The sequence below is a fragment of the Lagopus leucura genome, unplaced genomic scaffold, assembly GCF_019238085.1.
Source record: "Lagopus leucura isolate 7727_CA_CO unplaced genomic scaffold, USGS_WTPT01 Super-Scaffold_73, whole genome shotgun sequence".
Taxonomy (NCBI): Eukaryota; Metazoa; Chordata; class Aves; order Galliformes; family Phasianidae; genus Lagopus; species Lagopus leucura.
The window spans coordinates 94,946,045-94,969,158 of NW_024962252.1; the positions used below are offsets into that span (position 1 = coordinate 94,946,045).

A 23,114-nucleotide genomic window follows, 5' to 3' on the forward strand; every position below is an offset into this window, starting at 1 on the left:
CACACTAAAGACAGCTCTATAACAGAGGCCCAGTATCATTGCAATGGTTAAGGATGAGTTGCTGCGTCTATTATAAACCTCTATTGTATATGTATGATATCTCTGCAATTTCAATCCGCAGCAGATGGAAATTTGGTATTAAAGTTAGGAAGAACATATCCTTTTCCTCCTTGACTTTCCACAAAGTGCAGGGCCAATTCTCCCTCATGCCTGATATTAGATAAGATGCATGCTCTTAATGCTAAGAATTCTCAGAGAAAATATATTGGCTCAATATTTTCTAAAAACTGGCTGCCTAAGGATAAATAGCTATTTATAAAGTCCTGTTGCAGGACCAAACTTTGAATCACCCGTTGAGTTACAGCTCAGTTACAGCATTACTTACATATTCTGTTTAGGTTTGTCAATAGCAATACTTTATCTTATACTAAAATAATGCAGTGGGAATGTTTGCACAATTTCCACACAAAAGAACTCCAATACAACAAATACAGACAGGAGAGCCAGAAAATACACTTTGTAGAACTCTGTCATGTGAATTTTGGCATATTTTTGGGGAGCAAATGGAAACTAATTATGTTTTGCTTTTTTTTTTCTTTTCTGTAGGATATCACATACAAGAACAAAAATGGTAAGAATGACCATTTGCTTAGACCAAAGACAAATCTAACATAGCATCATACCAATAGGTAGGCACCTAGGAGAGAATGTAACAACTAGGCAAGCCTAAGGTGATACTTTAGTAATCCTCACAGTTTGTGGTTCAGTGACTCTCTGAGCTACAGGCGCTTTCTACGCTGGTATTCCTCAGTGAATTTCTCTTTCCTGTATCTCCCCTTCGAACTCACGTGCAGTTCTACCATCCATAACATCCAGTGGCAAGGAGCTTCATAGTTTAATTATATGCTATGTCAAGAATCACTTCATTTTGAACCTGCCACATACTAGTTTTGCTTGATGACCCCTAGTTTTTTGTTCTAGAAGAAGCAGCGACACTCATTTACTGTCCTCTTTCTCCCTAACACTGATGATTTAATAGATCTGTATCTCAGTTGACTCTTCTATAGCTTGAGGAGTTCTGTGCAGTCATTCCCTGCATGTCTTTAATCACCCCAGCTGTCCTTCCTACAGCTCTACTACATCCTCTTGCAGATCATAGGACTCCAAAACCGTACGCCATATTCATGATTCAGGCAAACTGAAGTTCATTGGTTTTTTCTAGTGTTTCTAAAAATTCCTGGCATTCCACGCTTGTGTTGAGTGCTGAATTGACCATCAGTTATATGACTAAACTTCTCTTCACAAAGAATCTCATACTCAACCATTTTACACATGAAGTTGGAAGTCATGCCTTGCCACGTGCTTCACTCTGAACTGCTTTACATCAAACTTTAATTTCTACTATTTTGACACTATGTAACTGAGTCCTGTGAAGTAATTCTGCTGTTATTTTTACTAATCCGAATAATTCATGATCATTAGCAAATACTGGCACCTTACTATTTGCTCCTTTTCCACATTACTTATGTGTATGGGTCTGCTATACCCAAGTTTGGTGACTTCTACTCAGTGAGACACTGATCTTTTACTCTGTTTCTTACCTTCTATTGAATTATCTATCTGCAAAAAGGTTCTCTTGCCCTATGATATCTTTTTGTCTTTAAGACATTTTGGTGAGATAAATTCCAAAAAGGTCTTCAATGGTCAAATGGTTGTAAAAAGAAATGCCCCTACCCCCTTCTATCCTGGTCAACTGGCTTGAGGGGAATTTCAAAAGAGATCTGTGTGCCTACCAGGTTTCTGTATCTGTCTGTGAATCCTTCTTCAAATATTTTTTTTAGGCTTTGTACCTCTATCCTTCTATTACAATAACTATACCTGAACACTTACCTTTCTGATAACTGGCCAGTAATAATGAGATAGAGGAGCTAGACATTTACAGTGCAAATCATTTCGTTTATCTTCAAATAGCTCATTTTTACATGGCTAATCAGGTAGGCTTCCTTTATAGTTAATTGACAGAGATAGGCAGACATTTGATTCTTCGTGCTTATCATAGATATCTTCCTTCAGTGGGATTACTCATCCTTTGGGTGCCCACATCCTTCTGCTAACCACAACACAGATAAGTGCGTAGGACATCCAAATGCTACATGATTGAGTTCAGAGAGGTGAGGTGAGCTCCCAGGGTGCTACTGTTACCAGTTATTGGACAACTGACTATTGCTGACTTTTCTTCTAAATTTTACTTACTGTACCCTTTCCTTAAGAAGTTCTTAAGAACAATAGAAGGGAGCTCTGCATGTGAGGACAGGGGTCTAGGGTTATATGACTGTTCAATTAGCACTTCTTGGAGGACACTGAATGCAAGAGGGAGAATAATAAGAAAGATGAAGCTCTTCTAGGAAAAAAAAAAACAATTTTTGCAACAAAGAGATTACAGATTGCCAAGGTTTGTTCTGTTCTGATCTCACGAGCAGAGCTTAAGACAGAATATTGTCAGATGGTCCACAGGAAAGTGAACTGTGATGGTGGGATTCAGGAAGGCTCTGAAGATGAATGGAGAAAAAATGTCATAGTAAAGAGATGAGACATGAATCAGCGTGGAAAGACTGCAAGGAAAAAAAAAAAAAACCAGCTTAAATTAAGGTTCCTGGTCAGGACCTCAAGAAGAGGTATTTGAGCGTCACTCCGGAAATCATCATCAGTGACTATGTTGTTGAGGAAGGAGTAAATGATGACATTGACATATAATGAAAAGCTGAGGCTTGCTTACTGGGGCAGCTTAAATATGAAGCTATGTTGGTAAGAACTTATTCTTGGGTTTTCATCCACGAATATGGTACATTTTTGTATTGTTTTCACAATTGATGTATGCCTGAAGCCCCTCAGACTTTAGGGGACTTGCACAGTTGTACAGAAAGAAATGTGACTTTATGAGGGCAGATTATCAGTTACATAACAGAGCACAACAAAATAATGGTTGCCATTTGCACTCAGCTTCTAAAAGTAGTAATACTTAACACGTTAGCTGGCATGTGGGAATAGCCTTGGCACAAAGAACATTAGTCCAGTATGGCTATTTTGTTTTCCTCTTATTTTTTTTTAAAAGTGCAGCCTCAGGGGTGGGGATGAGGCAGAGATTTGGAAGAGTTCTGACACTTCAGACCACCAAGCAGCCAGTCAATTGTGGCTGGGGGAAGTTGCTCCACTGCAGAGCAGCTCTGGGACTATTCTAAATGTGCCAAAAGGGCCACCTGTCCCATCCTCCAAGCAATGTCTTCCATCTGGTTCAGAAGAATATCTTAGCCCAAATCTCTGAAGGAGTTTTCTTGCATTTTGTCTTCAAGGGATTTTGTTCTCAAGTAATGACGTCACGTTATTTGCATTTTTTTCATGATAGTTTGCTCAATTTTTTTTTTACATTGTGATTGTCACTAGAGAATTAAATCCTGAAGCCGTTCCTGTGGCATCAAAGCATCTAACTGAAAATGAAACCTGTTGTGGATGTGGTTTAATTAAAAAAAAAAATCATTAGCAACATAGGATGAAGCAAAGATATTCTAAACTTTTCCTGAGATTTAAATATCTCTTTAACTAAAAAAATTATCTAGTTCCATTGAATAGGTGCCTTTATTTCATGTTTCACAAACGGGTCAAGAAGCATGACCAGGGGATCTATTCATGTGCAGGTCCATCACAGCCATTGAAGTTCTCATTTATCAGTGCCATGGCAATATGAAAACCTTTGGTTTTGATCGTTCTGGCAAGATGACAAAAAATGACTCTTCAAAGTTCTCTCCAGAAGGTGCTACTTTAGTCAAAACGCTGCTACTGAACTTACTCCTGTGGAGATGAATTCTGCTCATGTGGCCACCATAGAGAACCTGACTGACATCAGTGGTCATTTTATCTGAAGGCATAATTTAATGCCTAATAGGTTACCTTATGAATATAAAAGACATTCTCAGTCCTGAATCATGTCATCATTAATGTTTATACATATTTCGTGACACACTATGTACCAATATAATTATAGATTCTACTTTTAGGGTGCTCTTTAAAAGGATCATAAAAGCTCTTTGCTGACTTTGTCCCTCAGTTCCATACAGTTGGCAGCAAATGGGATGAGGAATTACTATGAAGTCTAGGCATTTTCTCACCTTTTGATTTGGGGGTCCTGTTTAGGATGGAACACTCGAGGTGCACACCTACCTTGCAGATCGCAGTTTAGAGATACAAGAACCTCTTACAAAGGGTTAGTTCATACTGTGTAAGTGATCTTGCTGCAGAGGGAAAGAGCTCTATTTTAGTTTCCTAAAGGTTGTCTTGGAAGTAAGCGATAACTACATCAAATAATCATGTCAGGTAGTATAGTGGTGCACTTCACAACTCTTGAATAGCAAAGTGATTCACAAACCCAGTACTGGCTAGAAACACATGTCCCTTGATACTAAGGATCACCTACTCTCTCACCTCCTGTATTTCATGAATGTTCTGCCAGTATGTAGCTTAACTCTTCTTTGCATTTAACCAATACTGAATACTGAGAAGAGCATACAAGACTTTTGAGAAGATCTATGAAGGAATAAAACCAGTAACAGCAGAAACACATCACTTTCAATTTTAGACTTGGACAAAGCAGAATATTTCTGTGAATATATTCAAAATTATGTCAGTAGATGTGATCAGAACTGCACTTTACTCTTGAAAAAGACAAATGCATTATCCCGATATTTAGAATAGAGCTTTGCTTCATAAAGAATCGTATTTGTCCTTGAAGCTGGTGGAAGAGGGGTGGATAATGGAATTATCAGATTATAAGGTCCAAAAGGTTTTGATTTTAGTGTTTTTCCATGAAAAAAAAAAAACAAAAAAAACCAACAGATCCTTAAATTGTATGTTCAGAAACACATGAACAAAACAGCAGAAACATGGAGCTGCACATTCTAATTCTAATTCTCTGACTTCCCAACTGCATTTCAGCCTTTACTTGCCAATCCAGCCTCTGCTTCCAGCTCATGGTATGTTATTCTTTTCACTGTCTGTTTGAAAGAGGCAGAAAGGTTTGAATAAAACAGGGCAGGCATGTGTTTGTGCCTGCGTGTGTGTGTTAAACAAGCAAGATAATTTCATGCATTAGAAAATATGGCAAGTACAATTTACGAATGCTTGATCAGAGTGAAGCAAAGCCATGAGTCAGCGATGCCATAGTTAACGAATGAAAAACTCTTCCATCTCATTCCATGTTCTGTACATGGCCAGATGAGGCTGTTACACAGAAGCAGGAGGTGGTTGTGCAGCCACTCCCCCATTACACAAATACACTTAGTAGGCAGTGCACAACAAAAGGGTGGGGGCAAGAAGGTTACAGCTCCCAAGGCTTCCTAATAAATCCACCTCTGCTCAACATTTTACATAATGATATAATGCATTATATTATTATAGGTAGTGACATCATAATAAAATACAGGAATGCTACTCAAGTGGCAAGGAACACCTAAGATATAGGTTTACATTTACAATTCAGTTCCTGTATTTTTTAATTATAGATAAGAATTTAAAATGAAAATTATTACTCATTCTATAAATACTGTTGTAATGGATCCTTGGCATATAATTAAGAGGCCTTTAATTTTAATTCTGTATACTGAACGCCTGTTTTTGGAGATATTCCATATTCTTTATTCAGGACCTATGCCAGCAAAGCTCTGTATCTCTATTTTAGTAGAAGCTGAAGATTATGCCCATCTCAGGCTGCTGCACCATGTTCTAACCCATCTTGTACTACAGCCTGTAGTTACAGAGTGCCTTCACATGGTTCATAGGACCTACCATCACACTGTTCTTTTTCTTTTTTTCTAGAAACTGAGGGTAGAAAAATACTTAGCCCATAATCTCACTGATAATGTGAAAATGGATGTTGCCAGTTATGTTCAACTATATATAAAACCTTTCAGACTGCAGTAAAGATTAGAATCATTGGCTCATGATTATTACGAGGTGAGGATAGCCTTTTTGAAAAGGTGACTGCATTTCTCAATTCTAGTAAGTACAGACACTCGTACCTTAAAAAGTACAATAACTGGCACCTTTTTGGCAGACTCAGCAGGCAGGTCAAAGATTGTCTCAGCATGTAGAATGAATTAATATTTCTCTCCCAAGAGCGGGTCCTTCTAGAAAAGGCTTAAGGCAGATTGGTGGGGCATTCAAAAGAAAGCTGGTGGGGGGGGGGGGAAGGAGGGGGTGAACACTTCTGTTTATCTGAGCATTTTTCAGATTTAGATCTAGAAACATACAAGCATTTTAATATTTTAATCTTGTATTAAAAACTACACCCTCTTCTGTCCATTCCTTATGCTTCTGGTCTCCTCTGCAGCCCAACACACACCCTACACTGTCTTATTCTCTTTGGATCTGTACTATCATGCTACTCTTTTGTATTGCTCTGTTTGGCCCCTTATCTGTCTTTAGTCCTTTGTCCTCATTTTGCTCCTAACCCCTCTTTCCTCACCTTTCCAAACCCCCTTCCGAGTTTCTGGCTCTCAGGGTCTTTCAGCTCCTTATCTTCTACATTTCCCTTCTGTGAATATGTTGCTTGCTTTTTTCTGAAGCCCAAAGGAATTGTGGAAGATCCTACAGTATTTCGGAAACACTTTTTCATTCTCAGCCGTACAATTTAGGAAGCACTGTGTTTCCTCCATCCCTTGCTGCAACAGGGAACACAGTGATTATTTAGCTTTTAGGAAATGTTCACAAGAGGGCAACAAATGTCCCCTAGCGCTGCATCAAACTAGCACTGACAATTCACAGTGCATCTGCATTCAAGCCTTCTTGCTTTTATTTTGCTATTATTTTGTTTAGTCCTGCATACATATCGTCGTAGCACAAATTCGCTGTGAAAAGATTCATTAACTATTTGTAACTAGCATGCAGGTATTTAGTGCCAAGCAAATATGGCTAAAAAAGAGAACGAATTGAATAACAAGGCTTGAGATACAGAGTGTGTAACTGACTTTAAATGCGGCCCTCCTGGCATCCACATAGAGTTGCCATTTCTAACGAACAGGTAGAGGGGAGACTACTCAATTTCCACTGTCCTGTTGGGCAAGACATGGTGATCCAAAAAGACAAGAGCAGAACTCTCTCCACACTCATAAATGCAGACTGGCAGGAATGGCTAGCCTTGCTTGGCTCCTCAGAGAAGGTTATAACAGCAGAGGCTGTAGCTTCTGCATGCCTAGACAAATTAGTGAGCATTGTGCTTCCCTATGATTTTCCCAGACACTGGGAGAATTGGCCTAGATGACCTTCTCTCTCCCAGAATCATCCAGCTGGTTCACCATTTCTCCAACAAATCAGCAGCACGGTCAGTTTAGCCTACATTCAAATAATTCTGGTCACTTAAGAAAACATCTAAAAGGAAATAAATTCCAATTAAGGCACAGTCACTTTAATACAATGAAGATCATCTCTGGACATGATTTCCTTGCTTTATATCAGATAAATCTGCCATTTTTGAACATTTCATTTTGTACTTAGATTATGTCTTTTCAGATAAGCTTTAAGCGTTACCATCTGTTCTGCAGCAATCACATGATCCTATCACTTTGATTCAGTTGAATACAAATCCCTTTGACAACAGGGAAACAGCAAAATAACATTCATTTGTTCCAAAATACTGCATAAAGTAGATTCTTACAACTCTGCTTTATAGTGGAGGTAAAAGACACGGGGAGACTCTCCTATACATCTCTGGTCTGTGTCCCATATTGTCCAGGCAGCACTCTGGCACTGAAGCTTCTTGTCTGCTAGAGAGATTGAGACAGCATTTCAGCTGTGTTGAGCAGCCCCAAGGGCTGGAAGCTCAGCCAGGGCCCCGTGCCTCTGCATGCCTGCTAGCATTTCGAAGCAAATCCTGAGTCAGAGGGAATACACCTTTCTCCAGCAGATGTAAGTGCACTATAGTTACTACACCTCTCAGCAATCTCTGAGGCATTCTTTCCGCGTCTGTCCTCTGCAGGCAACTGGCCCTCAGCCATTACAGTTGGCCACGGCAGCAACAAACCTTCCCTGCTGGTTTCTAGGACAAAGGCAAAGGCAGAGATTGTACCTAGTATTGTGGCCACATCTATGAAGAAAACTCCAGTAAGGGCTGGTACATATTATGCAAATATTTGGAACACTCTTCTACTTCGAATAATTTCCCATGGGTATGGACCCGTTTAGCAGAAAGCTGATCCTGTTCAGACTCACTAAAAATTTATATGACAGGATAAATTATTTCTCTTTAAGTTTTGGAAGAAGCGTGTATTGTACCATCAAAATAACTTGCAGTTCCTGGCTTTGCATACATAGACAACGTATATGATTTGGCTGGCACACAGAAAAATGAAGCATTGCAAGTCTTCTCACCATATCCATCTAGACCCCTCCTCAACAAGGCTCTACAAACATTTGGGTTATTATTCAGAACATAATTTCTCCGTATTTTCACTCGATGAATAATTCTCGGAGGGAACATATCATTTGTATTTGTGGTTGAACACATGAAAAGATCAAACTGCTGCATATTGACAGTTACAGTAGATCAGAATTTATGCTATTGATGTACCAAGGATACAAGGAAAAGAATAGCAGTATATCAGGGTAATATAAATTCTAACTGAATTTGGTATGATGACTTCTCTAGTGTTGTATAATTTACTGGCACAGACTTTTAGACCTTAAACTGTACTCAAAATGACTGGAATACAAATTTATATTTGAGACCTCTGAGGTTGACAGTGACAAAATGCAAAGACAAAATGTCTTGGATCAGACATTGCTCATTTGCATCTATTTAAACTTGAAGTTTTCTCCAAGCCTGTAAGTTGTTTTAACAGTTAACCTGCAAGCACTTGGTGAATCTCTCAGAAGCATGCTATCTTTTTTCCATCAAGCTAAAAGGGAAAGTTTGATTCATTTTAAGTGCATTGATGACAGAAGAGCTCTGAATAGCATTTTATCTGCAATACTGTACTTGAAAGGAATGAAGTGCAAGTTAAACAAACAGTAACAACGAATGCATTTTTTTCAGGGGTGGTCCTCTTGGAAAACGTTAACCACATTAAAGTAGGCAGTTATTGAAATATGCAATTAATTTTAAGTTGATAGAAGTTGAAACTGTCATTCACCTGAGCAGGTGGTGGAAGAACCTTCTTGCATATCTGCTGATGGGGTCTCTGTACTCCAGCACAGTTGTATCCAAGAGGGGTCTTGTTGGAGCATAAAAGGTTCCAAGGCTTGCCTCAAGCTGTGCTGTGGAGTTTAAGTAGAGCAGCAATGAAACAAGTGAAATCGTTTCAATTACAACAGGTTGTTCATGTTTGCAGTCAGTCAAATTCTTCAAACACTGCTGAAGCACAATGTTGTTGTAGGATAGATGAAATTAAAATATGACAGCTTGTACAAACACAAATGTGCATATTAACTTTCATTTTGAGGCAGAGTTGACAATGACTTTGAGCAACAAAAGCTGTCAGAAAGATGAAAAAGTTTGTAACACATCAAGTTCTCACCAGAACCATACAATTAAAAGTGACTCATAAGAAAAATACAGTTTGAACAAGTTTGTCCAGTGGAGATAAACTAAATTATCTCAGATTTTCTATGTCCTCTTAGGCAGACAACAATGAAGTTCAGTTTTTCAGGGATTATTGTTATATCTTAGGTCAGCAGGTGACAGAACCTTTCTTTTGATGGCCTTGAGGTCTAAGGAGCCTCCTTCAAGCAACAATTCTTCAAAAACTTTAAATAAAAGGGTCCAAAAACCCTGAGGGTTTGACTCTCCTGCAGTGTGCAGAAGAGTCAACCTCCCTTGTCATCAATAAAATAAAGCCCTTTTGTTACAGAAGTTGCATCTGCTTTACTTTCTGACTGGTATACTCCACAGGTATAGCTCTGAGCCATTTTACTACATGTTTCTAATACAGAATCATAAATAATACAGGAAAATACATAGCATATATTCGTGTCCCCTGAACGTGTCCTGTGCTGAGTTGAGATGAAATATAATAATTATATTTATGCTACATGACTTCTGCTTAATAGTCAACACATAGTATGAAACTTTATATACAGAACTGCCTTCGTTTCAGCTGGAATTGAATTATTTTCTCCAGAGTGTTTGGTAGGATGCTGTGTTTTTGGTTCTAGAACAAAAACAATTGACTGAAATTCAGAAATAACCAATGAAGGTCTCACTCCTAAGTCACAGGGAGAGTTTACTATGCCAGCATTGGTTCTCCTGTCAAGACAGACACACAAATTGCTACTGCTGATCAGAATTTCGTGTGGGCTTTAAAAGCAAAATACAACCAACCTATTGTCTCATTAGGTAGAAAAATCTCCCTGATTTGTTGCTATTAACATTTGTCTGAACTAGCCATTTCTGTATTCAGTGATAAAGGTTCTTTATTTCCAAGCATAGTTACATTCTATTTCATTAGGTTTGATTGCACTAAATGTGCTAATAGTACTGTGTTAGAAACACAGGCAAACTGTTAGTAAATTAGGTTTTGTGTTATCTTGCTGTCTAGGTTTACGATAAGCTGAACTTTAAAGGTATTTTCTTTCAAAGCAGCAGTCAATTTAGATTAAAATTGAATACAGCGGTACCTTTGCAAAAACAAGCTATACTTTCTTGCCATTGCTGTTTTCTTGACAGCATGTTTTGTACTTCAGAAATATTCCAACCTAGATGGAATATGAGTAACTACCAGCACAGTTATAGATTCATTAGATAGCCCAGCTTGATGTTGAAGGCAGAATAAAGATCTCAAGGATAACTGCCACATCACTATAAATAAAAGGCCTCACTGGGTTTTTGCTAATAAAAAAGAAAACAAATTACTATGCCAAATTTGTTAGATTCACACAGAATAACTCCCGGACAGAATAAAATTTCATCTGCTGTAAACAGTGTTAGGGAGCTGCATGGGGGGAAACACACAGACATCTATTTATAACGTGCATATTTTTTACAAGAGTTTCAAACCCAGCCTTTTTCATGGGTCCTTTTAAAAGCATGTTTCATTTAGAATTGATATGCTACGTTTGCAATGCAAGGAGTTTTTAATCAGATCCCCCAAACTTGACAGTTGATGGTTTAGAAGCAATGTAGGACACTTTGGAGTTTTGCTATCATCAAACACACCAGAACCCTAAGTATTCTTTCTGGGCACAAAAGATGCCTGGTCCCCTGTCTGCCTGCTAGACTGGAAGATAACACCTTCACTAAATCAAGGCACTTCAAATCTTGAAGTCTCTTGAATTTCAAGATACGCAGCAAATCAAGAGGAAGGCACCACACCAGGCTTCAGCAGAGACAAGGCTGAACCTAAAACTCATCAATTCTTGTGAGAGACCCCAGCTAGTACTGCAGGGGGGCAGGAGATTACTGCGAGGACAAAAGCTATAATCCTAAAGGAGGCAGCAGAGGACAGTGTATTCAAAGCCTTCGGATCTTGTAGCAAAAGAGTGACCCTTCACAAGCACCTTAACAATTCCACTCAAATCCTGTTAAAGGAGAGTTTCCCTGCTTATGTCAGTGCTGTCTCAGTATGAGTACATAACAAACACTTGAAGCCTGTGTTAACTAGCATTGGTCTGCGACCAAATTTGTGTAACACAATAAACCTACAGCGTATATGAGATAGTGCTATACGCGTTAGGTCATGCCTGTATCACACATGTGTTGAAATAATGTGCATTTTATTATCATTCTTGGTAGAAACATTAACTGAAATTCAATCAACACATTAATCCAGACTTCACTGAAATAATTATTTCTAAATACGACATTTGATTAGGGAGTGCTATGTTCAAATGGCTGACTATTCTCCCTATTGTCTTTTTTATACAGTCAATAAATATAACACCATAATCCTCATAAGAACTACAGACCCCAGAAAAGCACATTAGAAGTGCAATCAGTCTCTTACCTTCTCTGTCTGGTGTAAGCTTTTGTTTAAGTAGGTGATTGACAATGGCACTCAAGCAGATGTAACACTGATGGCCCATCGTGTTCCAGTTCATGGTGTTCAGGACGTTAATTGCCTCATGTATCTCATCATAACGAATGTATTGGTGGATGATTTCCACAAGGCCCAGCTGTCCTCTTGTTATCACACCTTTTTTAGGAAACATTAAAGCAGAAAATAGCGTTAAGAGAATATGTAATAGAATATTTTTCAACAGAGTTAAAAATAATTACTGTTGATTGAAATAAAAGTTAAGTGAATGGGTTTCAATGTTTAATTTCTCTGTAATAGAACTCCATGTTATCTTATCATATTAAGATTTAGGGTGCTCTGGACAGGGGACTTAATGCATGGACGGTAGAGAGAATGTGGTCAATATCCACCAGTGAAAACATCATGTAGTGGAGCTTTGCTAGAGAAAGCTCATTCCCAGATTTTCATTTTGTTACAAATGAAGCCATGCATTTGCTCACCATAAGAGAAGAAAATGAAAGGCACATTCCCCACTCCACAAGATCATGATTTTACTACAAAACTTAGTCTCTGATCAGTGTGAATTAAAACAGATTCTCAGATGTTGGCATGTAGGTCTCAGCTCCTGAACAGGGAAGCTGCCTAGAAAGACGCAGAAAGTCATGTTCTTAATTGTCTCTGACTAACTAGATGATCACATGCTGTAGGTCTTGCAAGGCACTTTAGTAGTTCTTCCTTCCTTTGGGTCACTGTGGGAATGTATTCTTTATCACTAATGCTCCAGATGTCAGGAAAAAAAAAATAGAATAAACGTTCTGTTTCCCTCTCTCTAAATAAAGCATAAAGCATGTATTAAAAAAAAATCACAATCTACATTCTGATGGTGTTTGTGGAAAATAATTCTAAGGAAAAAATTCTGATGAGAAAATGAATTTCAGTATGGATTTTAGAGCCATCTGATGGCTGGGGCAAAAAGGTCTGCTAACAGAGAAACGTAGACATGATATATAGAAAACAGACCTCACAAAATTTTCATACAAGCAGTTGTGAGCATTGTTCATGATGGACAGTAGGAGTGGAGAAAAAAGTGTGGGAAAAGAACCCATTTGACTGTAGGTCCAGGCCAGACAGTCTGCTGAGAATTTGCAAATACAGACGTGATGTTATGTATTCGGTCATACGTATATATTTGTAATAGATATAAATTTAATTCTATACATATATACATATATATGTTTGTCAAGTATTTGCATATATGAAAGACTATGGACATTATACTGTGTAATAGCTGTGTTTGATCTGTGCGCATCTCTGATTGTATCTAATCGTTACAATAGGATTTATTCTCCTTTAATATTTCTAAAGCATTACACAAGTTGGGAAATCTTTATATAAATCACTAAGTGAAGATGAAAATACTGATTTGCGAGCTAATTAAATATTATATTATATTTTAAATATCCACCTAGGCCAGCAGTGCTGAACCACTGGCACTGGTAGCAGGTCTGGCGTCATCCACTGTTTGGGCTGACTTCAATGACAAGCAGCTGTAATGCTTTTAAAAATGAATTTGGCATTAGACAACAAAAGTATCTGCCATTAGTGTTTGAGGGTAGATTTAAAACGAACCCTTTCCTGAAATAAATCTACCTAGACTTATTCCAGGATTCATAGTTCTTGTCCAAGAGCATAATGTGGCAGCTGTCAGTTAAAAATCTATTTTCCAGGAGACTTTTATGAGACACAATTCAAGTAACGTTAATATAATTTATAAATGTTAAAAACAAAGGACTGTGGAACTCCATGTATTCAAGAGAAGAGACATTACCTAGCATGAAACACTACATCGTGATTCAGTAAAACTGTGCAGCCCAGAATCAATCCTATGGTCACTTCCAACTGCATTCTGTGGGAGATCCTCCTATGCTTGAAGAAATTTTAAAAATGCTATGTATGATGCAATAGCTGTAGATCCAAAAATGTTGCTTTTTTTTTTTTGGAATGGCAATAATAGGGGTATTTCTAGGGCCAGTAAGAATAGTTCATTCTTAAAACATTAGTGGATTACTACTACTACTACAGACTAAAACCTTCACAAACTGCAGTACTGCCTTGAAAATTTTCTGTGTATTTGGAAATCTAGGAATACTAATATATATTTAAAAAAAACAAAAAACAAACAAAAAAAAAACCAGCAACAGCAATTCTACCCATTGTATGGAAATTCCACCTTAGGTGTGGAAAACTGAGTGGTAAAGCTGAAAACCAGAATGCAACAGAGAACGGCACGTTTTTGCACAGTGGTCTGTAGAGGAGAAGGTAGGGAGGGGTGGAGAGAGAGATTTTACAATAATTATAAAGAATGAATTTTAAAACGTGATAACTTTCAGCTGTAGAGGTCAACAACTTCCTATTTATTTGGATGCTTGACTTCCCTTGGGTGGTGCGCTTCTGGGCAACCTACTTGGGAAAAAGAGGTGACGGCCAACTCACTGCCTAATTGATTTAGGAACGGTGCCCAGGGAGACAGTCCAATTAAGTTTACAAGCTGGCAATTAGCAGGAAAGGCCTCTAAATCCCTGCACTGAGAGCCTGCTGCCTCCGTAAGAACATAAATGTGCTAAAGATAGCAAGGAGAAAGCTGAGCTTTCTGGAAAGCTGTTGTGAGCAAACCCCATGAGGGAGGACTATAGAAAAGCAAGGTAGATGTGGGTAGAGTGCCTTCTGCTTGACAGGTAAGAGGTAATTTAGAGGATGTTTTTTTAATGGCCAACATGCACAAAAGCATCAAATAGCTGTTTTAATTAGTGTTCTGGGGGGCTCTGCAACCATTAAACCTGTCACTGAACACAATACAGCTGAATCATCTCGAAATAAATGGTAATTTGTAAACATTTTTAATAGCAATTTTGGATCAACTCTTTTGAAGGTATATAACTGTAAATCAGTCCAGTGTTTTTCCTGGTGACTTTAATTTATCTTTTTGCTGTGGCATATGTAGTAAAGGTTTGGTAAAGCCAGATTTTCTAATGTTTAGACAGATATTTCCCCACACAAAAGCACATGCATATCACAAACGAGTTTCAAACTTCACAGTCACCTGGCTTCTTAAAAATAGGTGTCTTCCTAATCACAAGAGATTTGTATGAAATACTTACCGAAACAAAACAAAACAACAAACACACAAAAAAAACCCGAAATGAACTCCTTTTAAAGACAAAGGTAATTCTTATTTCTTGGACAGATAACGGGCAAAGTACTGACATTTTCCAGGACAAAATATACTCAAATATAATATACAAAATATACTCCCCATGGCTGTCTGCCATGGAGAAACACTGGACTGGTAGACAGAAGATTTAAGCATGATAGTTTTTTTGGCTCTCACACTGGGTCTGCACCACTGTAACTTGATTGGCTTGAATGGAATGAATGCAGTTCTCACTGATGATGAACCACAGGGGTTATATTCTTAGTTCAGCCACTGACACCTCATTTAACACTTAAAAAGCCCTCCAACTTTCCTTTACTCTTGTTATTCTGTTTGTAAATTGAAGTTAATTACAGTTTTACTCCCTTAAAGCCTCTTTACACCTAAAATGAGAAGTGCTAATAAATTCTAAACTATCATTACTTTTTTCTTTTGTTCTCAACTGCTAGTAAATTATTTGAGATGCTAAACTTCTTTAAAGGTTATGAAAACCTTCCTTCTTGTGTGAAGTTTTAAAGGGAAAAAGTAGTGTGACTTCATGTACCAAGGCCAAAAAAAAAAAGAGAGTACTGAAAAAAAACATACACTGTAATGGAAAAGATAGTTGTATCATATACAAAACTAATCTGTTTAGGAAAGAGAATAGCATTACTATCCTATTATGACATGTAGCTTATTTTTGTTTGTAACAGGTATGTATACAGAATGAATACAAATACCTACAATTGTATTCTACAGAGGAAAATAATTTTTAATATGAGAAACTGTTAGGCAGGGGAAAATAATAGGATTCTGAGTCACATATCAGACACCACAAGAAAAGATATTAAATAATAGTGAAACATAATGAACTCCTTGATTTGCATCTTCTAGAGATCATCGGAATCGTGTGTCTTTAAGGTTCTGGTCCCATTTATCTAAAAGGCTGTTTTCAAACGACATAAAACTTCTGAGGTACAGATGTTTCCTTGAGAGCCTAAAGGCTCAATAGATGCGCTCAGTAACTTACCAAGTTTAAAGCGAAGTACTCCTAAGGGTCCTTTGTCAAACCTAATGAACAAAAGATCATGGACATCCATGCCATCAGCACTGGGAGATGCAGCTTGAGCAGCAGCCCACTGAATCTGGATGAGGCTGCTAGACACGTCAAAGTGTTTGCTGAATTGCAGAGTTGCCTCAGGTGAATAGTTGTCTGCTAAGAGCTGAATTTTAACTGGGGATAGTGCCGTGTCAAAAATCTGCAGCTCCCCTTGAGAGCTTCCAACCAGGAATATGGCCCCAGAAGGGTGGTAGGTTACTAATGCAGGCAATAGTTTTGCTTGGGCTAACAGAGTCACTTGGTTGTACGCATCATAAAGAATTATTGATGAATCTTCGCAGCCCAGGACTAGTTTGTCTTCTGTAATATTTCTGCAACAGCTGATTGCCCTTGACTGTAGAGGTATTCTGGTGACTGCTGCACACCGAATTTTGTTTCTAACACAGTTGTAGATGCAGCTGTCAGCCATGGGCTTTTTATCTGCAGAGATGGAGTGCTCAACTGTGTGAACCTGGTAAGGCTCCTTAGTGCTAAAGCTAGCGTCGAGTGGATCCCATTCTGTACGAACGTAACTCAGAACCTGTAAAAAAGCCAAAATGCTTTGGTACTTATTTGTAAAAAATTATTCTTATATTTGACAATTTAAAATTAGACAGCTGAAAATACATTTTTTTCATGACTCAGTAAGCTAAAACAAGTTATTAAATCTATTGTTCAGGCTTTTCAAAGGTTAATTTATTGCTATAGAGTCTGAGCCATTTCTTTTATTCAGAAGATATAATAGGTTAGCAGCATTAAAGATAAAAGGAGGGATTGTCCTAACAGTCCTACTAGAAGAGAGATGAGCTGCTGACATATCAAAGAAAGGCTGATTATTCAGAAAAAGTGGAGAGAAAAATCCCCAAATATCTTGAAAAATTTATAGTAGACTACTCTAAGCATCACAGATAGAGCATTTTTGATCATTTGCTCTTGGCCATGGTAACAGAAAATACTATACTGTGGAGGTGGAAACAATGGCAAGTTTAAACAGTGTACACTACACACTGCCAAACAAGTAGGTGGTAGATGCCTTTTAGTGACATATAATTAGTTACAGAAGAGAAGAAGTTTAGAGGTACAAGCAGGTAGGAAGAACACAAAGGCAGAGTATGATCCAAAGATAGCAGCTGGCAAAAAGTAAGAATTTCCAGTGTAAAAACATGAGAGATACTATGAAATGATGGAGGCGACAGTGGAGTCCAGTGCAGATTCATTACGCATCTGAGAAAGAGGTATTGTAGATGACTTTAGAAGGGAAACTGTGGGAGAAGAACCAGTTGTAGTTAAGTTAAACATGGTTTATAAAAAGCTATTTGCCTGAAAGAGACAGGAAATAGACTTTGTCAGAAATAGAAGATGTTAAAGAGCCAAACCATACCCATCATGTTATTCACAGGATCAAGTTGCTGACCTGACACTAAAACTGCTTCTTTTGAGTCTAGGTGGTATGCAAGTGCCACTTATGAAAAGAGATACCAAAAACAGAGATGGAGAATACTTGGAAACTTCAGAGTGAAAACAGAAACATGCACAGTATACTTAAACACTTTGAAGCTGATTTCCACAGACCACTAGACTAACTGAATTAACTGAATTTAGCCCTTCAAATTGTAAAGTTAGAGACTGAGAAAGTAAGTTTTTCTTTGGCATACCAACCATTACTTCAGAAACAACAAATGGATTTGGGATGCTGATCAGACTGATTAGGATGTTTACTTATTTTGTGAGCAAAAGGGCTTCTCATTTAAAAGCAAGAAAAATCACTGTTATAATTCTGTGGCTGTAAACCATCTGCCTGTTAATACAGAAGTCCTAGCTAGTGTAAGATAAGGTTAGGGACATATTAAGAACTACTTAATAGGCAAGAAACAGAACATCAGATGTGAAGCATCTAAAAGAGAAGCCAACGCAACCAACTTGTGAAAAGCAGGTAATCTGATTTCAGTGAAGGGCAGTGATCAAAGAAAATACACACCAAAGCAGAAATAAGAGGTTAAATAAGCTATACAGCTTGAAAACCCATTTCTCACCTGCTCCACTTGCTTACCAATGACTTAGCCTCTGCAGCTAGTAATTTAAGTAAATCCACAAAATGTGCAGTGGCTACTGTTCAGAAGTTTGGTTTTAGAACTGCTTAAAACATGTAGCTTATTAGTATGTTAAAATGCATAGCAAGACAACCTGTAAAGGGGTTATGTGTACAAAGGATTACTGTGACCACAGAGCTGTGTAACCCCAAATAAAGACAAGGTGAATTGTCATTTGCTCTGACTACGCACAGAGACCGAGACAGCTGCCTTTCAAATACGTGAAATAGAAATCTTGCCCAAGCAAGTCTTCAAAGCTTCAAAACTTAAGTGAAGCGAGCCTTGAGGCCCCCTGGGACTCTCAATTCTGTGTTCCTGTGGCAGGTTTCAATGCACCACATTATTTACCTATTTTTCAATGCAAGAGAAGTGACTGTTGGAAAACAGCAATAGAAACAGTAATAGAAAAAAACAAATGTTGCCATCAGGTCATTTGAAAGTCAGCAACTAAACCAAGTCTAATAACTTTGTTCTGTCAGGTTAGCACAAAGGAGGGACAAAATGTTGCCTGGTAATTTGAATTTAAAAGAAAGTAGAATTTTATATCTTGGAAGGTCTAATTTAATTAGCCTTAACATGAGAAGTTTCCTACCTGCTCATAATTTTGAAAGCAGATCCCTGAAATGAAGTTTAGGGTTCGGTTGGTTGCTGTATGTTAAAAAATAATATGCTAGGGAAATATTCCTAAGAGAAGACTATTTGTTACATTACAAAACGTAAGTTTTGACATAATGTTTAAACAAACTAGGTTTAAAGGAAACTTTCTAGAGACTACTGGCTGAAAACAAGAGAAACATCTCTCCTAAAGTTGGAACCAATGAACCTTCTCACACATCAGTGGCCTCATTTGCCTCTTGAAGGAAGAACAGCAAGCCTAAGAGAACCTCTTTGTTCTGGTTTCCAATTCTGCTGAACATAACTGGTATTTGGCACTCTGAGGAGAGAAAAAGGATATTCTCTTTCATCTGAGAGGGAAGATTTGAGTTTCTCTGTCAGAAATTTTACTTTTATTAATAATTGCTCATGTCACTAACTGAAGAACTAAAGCTGAGACATGCAACTACAAAACCATGTTAATGAAGCTAAGATAACACTCTTGAAAAAAAGCATTCCTTCCAGGCCTTCCAGTACCTAAGGGGGGCCTGCAGGAAAAATGGGGAGGGACTCTTTATCAGGGCGTGTTAGCGATGGGACAACGGATAATGGATTTAAACTAAAAGAGGCTAAATTTAGATTAGATATAAGGAAGAAATTCTTTACTCAGCGGGTGGTGAGGCCCTGGCACTGCTGCCCAGAGAGCTGTGGGTGCCCCATCCCCAGAGGCATTCAAAGCCAGGTTGGATGAGGCTGTGGGCAGCCTGAGCTGGTGGGGGGCAGCCCTGCCCACGGCACAGGCTTTGAACTTGATGGTCTTTAAGGTCCCTTCCAACCCAAAGCATCCTACAGTTCTATGAATCAAAGCAGTACAAAGACTAGCAATCAAATCAAAGCATATTTTGTTCCAAAGAGACGGTACTCCATTACCTGCCAGTTGTTTACCTACATGGTAAAGTAGTGATGTGCTGGTAAATGTAGTGAACACAGCGCTCCAGCAGCTCACCTGAAGGATTCCGATGGAATTCCTGACAAGCAGAGTTCTAACTGCCCTGTAACCCTGAAGGGGAACATCACTATAGCCGTGTATCTTTCAGTTAACAAAACCAACATTTTCATGGGGAAGGTGAGAGCTAAAGCTTTTGGAGTTTCCTCAACAGTGTGTGGGACAACTGTCAGAACTGTGGAGGAGGGGCAGGCTGGTGGATCTAAAAGGATAAAGACATACTGTCACACTGCTATTTAGTCCATAAATCTTGGACTGATCAGTTAACCTTAGATTTCAAAAGAAGCTTTCTGGAAGAATTTTGCATTACTTTCTGTAAAATAAATAAAATGTTGTTTTTTAAAAATCCTTTACAGTTTAATGACATGTACATTAGAAGCCTAGCAAATGTATTTTAAAAGTATCCACAATTTATGTACATTTGTCTTATGAATGCAGTAGTCAAGTCCCTCTACTACACATTTGTACAATTTAGTTCCTGCAGTACTGGCCTGTGCCATGCATCAGCTGATAGCAGTAAGAGATACTATGCATGCCAGCTTCTCAAATCCTAACTCAGAAATCATATCAATCCAAGTAAAGGAATCTGACAGTCTTGATAACTATGGGATCTGAATTGTACTAGCTAACATACCTTCTTCCTTTTAATGTTTGAAAGAAATAATAGCACTAGCTTGTGTAAGTGGTATCACTCTCCTCAGTGCAAATCGTTGAACACTCAGAATTGAAGCATGCTGTATAGAATACGGGGAAAGAATAAAGCCCACATACCAAAACAAATACAAGTTTTAAACAGTAGTACTTAAGCAGAAAATTGGCTTACCAAGCAGATTAAAAAAAAATAAAAGAAAACAAAAGAAACAGAAATAAGCTTGCTGTGACTGGACTGTGCATCTGTTGGATGAGACAAATGTTTCATATATTTTATGGATGTTAAAGAAATGCTTGCTAAATTTCACACAGTGAAGCTCCAAATAACAACAAACACTTTAATTAGAAATGTAAAGTGGGAAGGGTAATGCACACTGGAGTAAAATAGCTTTAAATACAGCACTGTGAAAGAGGAAAAAAAACAAACAACACCTTATATTTAAACTCTTCTACAATAAAAATACAAGGCTCCTATCCAGCATATTTATTTGGCTGCAATGGATTTCCAGTCCCAACTGCAATCTTACTATTTAGCTCTTCAGCCAACATTTATTCTTATTTTCTTTCAAAACTTATCATCATAACATTTATCCTGCATTATTCATCAAACTTTTAACAGAACACGGCATCGAGATTTTACAGTCCTTGTTGATGTGTGTGAGAGGTATCTGACTATTCAGTCTCACAGTGCAGATGCTTTTCTGACTGCTACAGTACAGCTCACTCATGTAAGGTCTGATGTGTTTATTTTACAAGTTTGTTGTGCCACGTAAAGGAAATAACTATTAAATGTTGCTGTGAAAAGATAATGTTCTCTCCCAGGAAAATGTTTCCATAAGACTGAAGTATAATTTCAGCCATTTGTATTAGCAGTAAAAGGAGAAAATAAACATAGCAAAGACAAATGTAAAGTACTACAGTAACCAAGCCTCAGCATCATCACCTATTAACTTTTGCTATTTTTGTTAATGTTTGCTATTCAAGTTGATTTTAACATGACTGTCTGTCAAAGCATTTAATCCACGGATGATTTCAGATATGATCCTATTTATTCAAAGTAAATTGAATTCTGCTTTCAAAAATTTCTTGCATTATCTACACAGTCAGACAAATTAAATAGCATGATCACTGGTACTCTAACAAAAAAGAAACAAGCAGTCAATTAAATAAATAAATTGGGGAACCGACGGGTTTACCATAGGAAACGGAGACACACACAAAAGCAGACAAAAGTTCAGCAAACACTGCTGCAGCAGCATGAGTGCATGCACATCAACACACATCATACGCCAGGGCTGTCATACACCAAACAGAAAAGCACTTTTATTTCTTCAGGGGAGGATTCCTAACTGAATCCTACTGCATGCAACACAGCAATTGCTGATTTCAGAAAAAAAGAAAAAACGGACAAAAAAAAAAACACCGAAGAAAGTCAGAGAAATCAAGATTTGCAAGGAAAAAGTTGTCCCCATTTTTAAAAGGATAACGTCTACCTTTAGAATTAATAGCAGCAAACGTTAAGGCATAAGGCCATAGAGCACAATTCCAGACACATATATAGTGTATTTAAAATGTGAAACGGCTTTTCTTCTTTAAGTTGAAGTGTTGCTGAGGTACACAATAGCCCAAACACCGCATGTGAACCTAAGTCACCTCGGTGCATACTGTGTAGTTAGTTACAGGATATTAACATGACAAGGGATTGGGCTGTCTTGTCCCAGGGCTGTTGCTGTCCTCGTCCTAATAAGTAGTCTTCTGGTGGGCAGCAAATACCACTCGGAACATTTTTCCAGGGAGGAAGCAGTATCATTCAGATTTGCTCTGCAACAACAGTAAGTGCCAGTAGCTGGCAGATCTGTTGGTGGTTTTTGTAGGTCAGCACAAACACGCTGCACAAAGGCTGTGGGCAGCGCTCAGGCATTTTCTCAGGCTCGGTTTATTTTTTCATAAACTCAATATGCCAAAGAGCTAATCATTTGTAGACCAGATATCCTGCTTTTTTCTTAATTCTAGATGATAATGATGTCTTACCAAAGTGACACCATTATTTTCACATAAAATGTTAGTGGCGTTAATTGAACACATTCCTTTTTGGTTATTTCCCCAAACTGTCTGAGTTCATTCTCCTTATTATTCTTCTGTTGACAATAATCATTCACTTGTTAAAAAAATCATGGTATTGGTCAAAATATGATATATGTGAATTCACTTTTATATATAACAAGTCGTGTCACATTTTTCTTCCAGGGCTATACCTGAAGAATACCACAAATGGTAAACTGCTAGGAGCAAAGACAGGCAGGTTTACAGAAACACTGTGCCACCAGCTGTTTAGAAGCTGTCTGAAAATGCTAACTATGTTTGTACTCAGTTTAAGCTATCCCGTGATCCTCAAAAGCTGCAAGTAAAAGTGGCCCTCCTATGCGCAGGGGGAGAAACATGTATTTCAGTTAATTGCAGATTGGGTATTGATGTTAGTTCTAGAGCT

The 23,114-nt window shown here is 38.0% G+C and overlaps 1 protein-coding gene across 1 annotated transcript in view; it reads right to left on the reverse strand.

Moving 5' to 3' along the window:
* Nucleotides 1-23,114, reverse strand: part of LOC122182159 (WD repeat containing planar cell polarity effector) — a gene marked incomplete at its 5' end in the record, with an annotated part of 134,427 nt that overhangs the window by 45,310 nt on the left and 66,003 nt on the right. Inside the window, 3 exons of the mRNA XM_042875218.1 lie at nucleotides 9,177-9,300; nucleotides 11,985-12,173; nucleotides 16,217-16,826. Of these exons, the coding sequence (XP_042731152.1) occupies nucleotides 9,177-9,300; nucleotides 11,985-12,173; nucleotides 16,217-16,826 (923 nt within the window). The remainder of the gene's footprint in view (nucleotides 1-9,176; nucleotides 9,301-11,984; nucleotides 12,174-16,216; nucleotides 16,827-23,114) is intronic.